We start from the raw sequence: 8,117 nt of genomic DNA, 5'->3' as shown, positions 1-8,117 counted from the left end.
CCAGATTCTAGGTACATTAAGCCAGCATTTAGCTTTTTTAAAAGCGATCCACTGCACTCATGAGTACTTCCTAGGAAAGACTAGTTATAAATACTCTAATTGTACGTAACTGAACCCAAATTTTCACAAAATGTGATTGATACACTCAGATAATTTTAATTCTGTAAGATTTAGTTCAATTTCCTTCTTATAAAACAGTAACTGCTGGCCGGGCATGGTGGCTCACGCCTATAATCCCAGCACTTTGGGAGGCTGAGGAGGACAGACCACCTGAGGTTTGAGACCAGTCTGGCCAATATAGAAAAACCCCGTCTCTACTAAAAATACAAAAATTAGCTGGGTATGGTGGCGGGTGCCTGTAATTCCAGCTACTCAGGAGGCTGAGGCAGGAGAATCGCTTGAACCCGAGAGGTGGAGGTTGCAGTGAGCTGAGATAGTGCCATTGCACTCCAGCCTGGGTGACAAGAGTGACACTCCATCTCAAAAAAGACAAAAAAATTAGTTAATTAAAAATAAAAGACTAGCTGCAGTTCATTATATTGAGTTCAATACCCATGGATGGTGTCTACTCAGATTTTGAAAAATATTCTCGAGTCTGCCTTCTAATGACCAGCTCCAGAGCTTCACTGCTCCCCCTAGGAAGTGCAAATTGCTTTAGAGAACAGGAGGCCAATGGGAGGGGCACAGAGTTTAGGGCTAGTTACAGTGCGGGAATGGCGTGAATTAGCCCCATCAGGAGAATGAGAATAAACTGCAAGACTCTGTCATGGCAAAACTTTGTGACACTCACACCCCGCAGGCTCCTGTTTTCAAGGCTACATTTGTGTGGACACAGCTGGCTAAAATTCGTCTCTCCTGCCCCCACCCCCACCCCCAGCCATGTGAGGCTCAGGCCTCAAATAGAAAGACCCCTGGAAGACAGGGGGAGGGAACCAGGTCTTGGCATTTCAAGGCACAATTTTAATAGCTTTTAATTCCTTTCCCAATTGTGTACATCCAGTCCAGTGGAGTCTTTTTATACACGATAAACGCTTATCATTGCGGTCAGCATGTCAATGTGCACAGCACATACATCACAACGAGGGTCGGCCCCTGTATAAAACTACAGATTCTGAAAACAGTGGCACATACAGGAACCTCGAATCCCCATCGCAGCAATATGAAAACAATATTTTAAAGGTACAGTTACGTCCCTACAGGCATCACACATGATTTGTTGAAGAAATATCTGTAAGAAGTGGTCAAGGGTGATCAAACCTAACACATCAATCTGATTGGGCTCTGAGACAAGAAATCTCATAATAATTTAAGGCATTTAAGGCAATCATGGTTTGTTACTAAGTGAATACATTAAAATCCAGAAAGTCGACGGATGATCCCTCCACACCCCACAATGCCAAACAGCATGGAGACCTACAAACACCATCTTTCCTCAACACTCCTGGAGCCTAGGGTGTGGTTTAAAACTTAAAAACATTTTATTGCATTGTAGGAACAGCAGTTTAAGATGTGTGGTCCTGTCTTAGTGGCTTTGCAAGTGTCTTCTTTCTTCCAGGCCTTGGTTAAGAATAGTATTTTAAGTCGATGATTTGCATTCGAACAAAGAGTTTTCAAAAGGAATGTGAAAGACAAAAACTCCCAATCAGATTTTCCAGTCTTGCTGTCTGTAGACTCCCATAAAGTTAATTCTGGAGACAGTTCAGAAACATCCTAGGAGAGTATTAAAGTCTTGACGAAACATTCGGAGCATTTCTGGTAGCAAGCTAAGGTCATTTTGTATAAACTCTAAAAAGTCATTCATTAAAATTAAATGTTTGCCATCACCTCAGAACTTTTTTTAAACATCACCGACCCTGCCTCTTCCACGGTTGCTTCAACGACAGGGGTTACATTTGTAAAATATATAAAGAAAAATATAAGGTTACTTGGTGACCATATAGTGCACTGTAACAGCTGTCTGCAAATATTTTCACCATGATCACCCTTACTAAAAGTAAATCACAGGGTAAAGATAGCTCAAACGTGACAAGGTTCGAATGGGACGCACCGACGCTATCTGCAATCCTTTTTGGCTACATAAGGAAAAAAAGCCACTTGGGATGGCAAACTCCTGCACCGGGTCTGAGCTTTCTGCAGGTTTTGCCTGGGGTTTCAGGGCTTGTGAGGTAGATGTTAAACGCACTTAAGCAGGGAATGCATCAGAAAGCAGCAGGCTCCTCCACGCAAACACTGCACCAAGTGCTTTGTACAATTACAAGGACATTTCACCTAAAAATCATAGCTAGCTCTAGCCCGAAGCTCCCTAAACACAAGGAAGCCCGTTTTGGGGGTGGGGCGGGGGGTTTGATGGTTTGTTTTCAAAAACATATTCTATCACACCATCAGAAGCATCTGCCATCACAAATTATTTTTCATCACTAGGGTTTTGTTTGTGATCGCAAATACACTATCTTGTCCATTTCTAGCCTTCCAGTGGGATATTGATTCCTCTCCGTGGAATTTATGGAAGAGCTTCGTCTTTTCCCCAATAGTCACAGCGATGGGGGCTGTCGCTGATCCAAAAAAGGCAAACAGGAGTTTATAAAGTTGTCCAAGGGTCTCTCCCATCTGGTAGATCGACGAAGATTGACTACAGGAAAGTTCAAAGGTCAGTCTTTGCAGATCTAAAAACAGAGTGGCAGCGAGCACTTCAACACCGCACTTTCTGTACCCGAAGTAAACCGATATGTCCCGATTAATAGCAACAGGGCACAAAGGGAGCGGGCCTCTGAGGATGCTAGCCGAGAGCCAAGCCCGGGAGCTCCCTGAACTGGCTGCCCAAGCCTCAGGCAGGCCTCTCCAGACAGAGATGCTCCATGCCATACTACAGGGGTTGACATCGGAATCCAGTGTCACCTTTTTTTAAAACACAGAATAGCAGCACACTCGTGACAACTTTTGACAAAGAAATCCAATGGTAAGATTCTCCACTGTTGCACCAGAAAAGTCAGAGTTGGTTTTTTGTTTTGTCTTTTTTTTCTCCCAGAAAATTAAAAAACACACCTGCAGAACTATAAATAATTTGGTGGCAATATATACACATTTAAATAATTAATTTAAATATCTTACACCTATTCTTGCATTAAACTCTTCATCCGAAGAAAGTGCACCAACGTGGCCCTCGGCACTCCCCTCCCGGGGGCTTCCAGAGGCTGAGGCAAGGGTCCTCTGGAGGGTTACAGCCTGGGGAGGAAGTGGGTGACCTTCATAGTGGGCGACACTCGGTTCCCCTTCTTGGTCTTCCCATTCTTGCTCAGGGCGATGAACATGCCGGGGTACTTGTAGGACTCGTAGGCGTTGTAGTTGTTGGGGAGGAGAATCTCCTTGAACTTGCACTCATCGGTGAAGAAGGGCTGCAGCAAAGCAGGGCAGGGTCAGGGCTGGGGCACCTCTTGGGCAAGGTACCCAGCCTGAGGCCAGGGGTCAGAACCCCCTCCTGTCCCACCCCCCACCCTGGGCTGAGATGTCTCTCCTGAGCAGTTAAGGTGTCAAGACCCACACAGGGTGAGAAGGGGACGTGGCCAGCCCACAACAGCTGGTGCTCTCACCACCTGCCCTGCACCTAGCAGCCAGATAATTCATTCCCTCCGTGTCCAGCCTCAAGCCCGCAGTTCCAACACTGAGACCCACCCCTCTGGACTAGAGAAGGGAAGGGCTCTCAATAGCGCCCTTTCCTCGGGCTGGGAGGGGCCCACTCAGGGATGGCAGGAACCTCATTGTTCCTGCCTTGGGGCTGCTTCCTTTGTCTGGGCAGGCCTGCCGGTCCCGTGACCCGGTGACCCTGCCACCCCTCCAAGACCCAGGCACAGGTGGGGCTGGAGAAGCCACGATCCTGCTAGCCATGTCCGCTGTTCCCAACTGGGTGCCTAGCCAGACCCCTGCGGTACTCACCGAGCCATAGAGCTTGCCCCTGCTGCTCATGGCCACGAAGAACCGGCTGGCCACGCCGAAGATGCTCACCACGCCCCGCTCCACGGGCGAGAGCTCCAGCAGGCCTGGGGGCGGGGCGCAGGTCATTGCGGGGCAGGTGATCCCTGGCCCACTCCGCCCCTCGGCTTGTTCGCCTCCGGGGACCCTATTTCTGGGGTGGGGTTGGGGATAAAGGGCCAGAGTTCCTGGCGCAGCCGCCCCGAAGGGCCTCCGGAGCCCAAGCTGCCCTCTAGGGCCTCCGGAGCCCAAGCTTGCGCTAGCTCAGATTAGCTTGCCTGTGTAGTGGACCCCCGGCGGCCGCACCCAGTCCCGGACCTTCAGACGCGAGCCCGACCCCAGCGGTTCCCCAGCCTGGCCCAGGCCGGGGCGCGTGTCTCGGGCCCCCTGTGGCTGCACCGCGCGCCCTGTGCCCACGGGCGAAGGCGCTGGAATTCGGCGCTCGGAGCCCGAGCTTCTGAATGCGGGAGGCGGGGCCCGGCCTCAGCGGTGGCGCTGGGCTGCCGGAGCCAAGAGTGTCTGCCTCCCCAGCCCTGCGTCAGAAGGGACCAGAGCTCAAGTCCGCCCCGGTTCCCAGGGCCCGCGAGCAGGTGCCAGCCGAGGGTCTCAGAGTGTGACTGAGCGGGTTGGCCGGGTGGCCGTTGCCCCCCGCCCCCGCCCCTTCGCGCCCGGCCGCGCCACTCACTGTCGCGGGTGTCCGCGTGCGCGCCGCCGATGCGGCCGTCGGGGAGCGCCTGGAGGTGGAAGCCGATGCCCACGTTGCAGTAGAGCCGCCGCAGCCGCTTGATGCCCAGCAGGTAGTCGCCGGCGCCGCTCTGGACGGCCGCCTCCTTGGGTTGCGCTGCCACCGGCAGGCGCGCCAACGAGCGCGCCACCAGGCTCTCCCAGCGGCGCTCCAGCTCGGCCTCCAGCGTGCCGTTGGGTGCAGTGGGTGCGGCGGCGCCCCCTCGGCCCGCCCAGGGCGCCAGCAAGGCCAGCAGGACCGCCGGGAGCAGCGCTGCCGCGGCCGTCCCGGGCCCCGACATCCCGGCCCGAGGGCCGTGCGTCCGTCAGGCGGTCAGTGCGCCCGGGAAGCTCGGGGGCAGAGCCGAGCCTGTGGCGGCCCGCGGGAGCGCACGGCCGAGCTCGGGCGGGAGTGCGCAGCCGAGGAGGTGCGGGAGGCGAGCGACGGGGCCCCCGGGCGCCGGGCTTTACCCCGGCTGCATGAAGCGGCGAGCCGGGCGGAAAGCGCGCGGCTGGAGCTGGGACTCTGAGGAGCAGTGCGCGCCTCCCTGCGCGCCAGGCCCGCCCGAGGCCGAGCCGCTATATATATAGCCCGGCGCCCCCTCCTACTCGCCCGCTCCCGCGGGGGGCCGTTCGCGTTCTCCTGGGCGCCCGGGGCGCTGTGGCGTTCGCGGCTGGTCGCAGGCAGCCTGCCAATCAGGGCCGGGGGAGGGGAGGAGGCTGGGGACTAGCGCCGCGAGTGCCACCTGGAGGGACCCCGGCCCCCACCCTTGGCTCCGCCCGGCCCACGGACCTGTTCGTCCCGCCCCTTGGCGGCTCCTACACTTCTGCTTTTCAGCCAGTTTTGCCTCTTGCACTTTGTCCCTGCTTGTCCCCGTCCCTGTCTCCCTCTCTGCTCCGGCCGCCTTGGCGCAGCCCTAACTCGGGCACCCTAAGCTCCTAGTGGGCGCAGAAGCCAGCGGCTGCTGCCTGTCCTTCGCCTTTCGGAGGCTCACGGGAACTTGGTTCCTTTGCTGGGGCCTTGAGGACCGGCCTGGGAAGGAGGGGTGGATAAGAGCAGTAAGCGACACCGGGGCCTGGCTGGGCAAGGGAGGACCCTTTGGCTACAGGCGGGAGGGAGGCCAACCCCACCCCCTAGGTCTTGGCCCCACAGGCTTGGCGCGTTTCTAGGCTAGAGTTCCGAATACCTGGTGGAGGTCCACCTGAGCCAAAGGGCAAGGTGGCAGAGATGCACCCAGGGAGGCCTGGTCCTGCACCCCCTACACACACACCCTTCCATAAAAGGACAGGTGGCAGGGCACAGGGCCAGAGGGGATATTCGCCATCCCCTGCTCCTTTGATTCCACAGCAGAAATATCCATGTACCTTAGCCAGAGCCCTCAATCTAGCAGGGACCCAGGCCAGGCCTCTGGAAGCCTCCCCTCTCTCACTCATGGTTTTACCTCCCACTGTACCCATTATGGCCTGATGGGGACTGGCCTAGCTAGATGCAGGCCCACCTAGGTGTGAAAGCGCCTGTTCTTTGTGGTCCCTGAAGAGCCTACCTGGTCCTTCCTGCAGGCCTGCCTAGCCACACCTGCAGGGGGCTTGGTGCCTACCCATCTCTCATACCACCAGCACCTGTGACCAGAGATGTCCCCAGGCCACCGCAGCCTCCTCCACCTCCACCGCATCCCCACAGGGAGATTCCTGGGACCCCTTCAGAACCCTGCTGGGGCTTATTCGTGCCCCTGGTGGGGACCTGGGAGGCTTGAGGGCTCTTCTCTGAGGTGCAGAAAGGGGGGCACTTGGGGGTCATCAAGTGGCTTTGGCAGGACCGGAGCCTCAGCTCCGCACCCTTTGAGAGGCTCTTTGTTCCTCCTGGGGCCTGCAGCCTGCTTGGGCAGCGCCACCCAGACCTGGACCTTCCTGGGCTGCAGCTCACAGCTGCAAGATGCAACCCGGCTGCCTCTGAGTCCCGGGGTCCCCCAGATGAGCCTGCAGATCTGGTGCCAAATAGACATCCTTGGCCAGGGTGCAGGGTGCAGGGGACCTAGAACCCATCCCTCACTTGCTGTGTGGTCTTTCCATCTCTGGGTCCCTGACTCCCCATTTGCAAAATGACATGGGAGGTGGGCTTTCCTCCCTCAGCCCGGGGCCACCCGGACACACCCTCTGGGGAAGTGAGACCCAGGCCTGGAGACCCACCTGTGCCAGCTGACCTGAGTAGAGGGACTCTGATGTCTTCCCCCGGCTTTTGATAGGATGAGGCTCCTTTCTTCCCAGGACTCCCACGGCAAGCTCAGTTTAGGGCTTCCCAAGGACCACTCCCTGTCTCTCCTATTTGCTGTGAGTTCAGCAAAGGACCCTGCAGGCAGCTGATATATCTCCCAGAACTGCAGGCCCACCCACACAGGATAGGTGCTTTTGGTGACTAGGGACTGACAGCCAGCAGGGCTTTTGGGAGCTGGGAATTCCCAGCAGAACTGATCTGGAATCTGACTTCCACCTTGCTCTGGGGGTCCCTGAGCACACTCTCAACCTCTGCAGGCCCTGGCCTCCTCAACTGTCCAATGGAGGCAACAAAAGCACAGGTAAGGATGAATTGCAGATGAAGGATGCACCAGGAAGCACTCACTTATCTGCATCTGACCCCTTTCTGTGCCCCTGGCCCTTGACCCGGCTTCCCACCTGCTTCACTTCTGCTCCTGTGTTCCCGCCATGCTGACCGCGTCATCTCTCCCCTTCCCACTGGATGTCCCCCGGCCCCAGATCTTCCTGCCAATGACTTCTCCCATTCAGGTTTGCCTGAATGGAGAAGCCACTCCATTGGAGTAGCCTCTCGGGGATGCCTTCTGGATCCCCTGCCCAGTCCTTCTGGTTGGAGCTTCTTTGAGCTCTTAAGAGAACCTTCTGCACTTGTTAGCTGACCCTCCACCGCATTCAGATTGTCATCTCCATGGAGGAAGCCCGGATTTGTGTTGTTGCCAGTTGTACCTCCAGTGCTGGGCACATAGTAGGTGCTCAATAGGTGTTTGTGAGTAAATGGCTGGCTAGGTACACTAGGAGCTCGTCCATCAGCAATCCTCAGTGCAAGCTGCCCTACCCAATCTGCCACTGTGCCTGGGGCAAACAGAGGTACCTGCAAAAGCCTCAGGCCGAGCTGCAGGCCCCCGTGGGAAGCTCTGTATTGTTTTTTTTTTTTCTTTATGTGAAAGAAATAGTTGGACCAAGGTGACTAAATCCTTTTCAGATCTGGTTACTTCTCAGCAGAGGGACAAGGGGATCTATATATAATTTTTTTTTTTTTTTTTTTTTGAGATAGTGTCTTGTTCCACTGCCCAGGCTAAAGTGCAGTGGCTCTATCATAGCTCTACAGCCTCAAACTTCCAGGCTTAAGCAATCCTCCAGCCTCAGTCTCCCGAGTAGCTGGGACTACACACTCAGCT

At 55.6% G+C, this 8,117-nt stretch overlaps 1 protein-coding gene across 1 annotated transcript; it reads right to left on the bottom strand.

The window, feature by feature from the left end:
* Window positions 1-945: 945 nt before the first annotated feature.
* Window positions 946-5,490, bottom strand: FGF4 (fibroblast growth factor 4). The gene is made up of 3 exons (XM_002821412.3): window positions 4,652-5,490; window positions 3,931-4,034; window positions 946-3,392 (listed from the first exon to the last, which is right to left on the bottom strand). Exons 1-3 carry the CDS (start codon window positions 4,989-4,991, stop codon window positions 3,216-3,218), a joined length of 621 nt encoding a protein of 206 aa, XP_002821458.1. The 5' UTR covers window positions 4,992-5,490; the 3' UTR covers window positions 946-3,215.
* Between the last annotated feature and the right edge of the window lie 2,627 nt (window positions 5,491-8,117).

The sequence above is a fragment of the Pongo abelii genome, chromosome 9 (assembly GCF_028885655.2).
Source record: "Pongo abelii isolate AG06213 chromosome 9, NHGRI_mPonAbe1-v2.0_pri, whole genome shotgun sequence".
Classification (NCBI taxonomy): domain Eukaryota; kingdom Metazoa; phylum Chordata; class Mammalia; order Primates; family Hominidae; genus Pongo; species Pongo abelii.
This window is presented reverse-complemented; position numbering and strand designations above follow the sequence as displayed.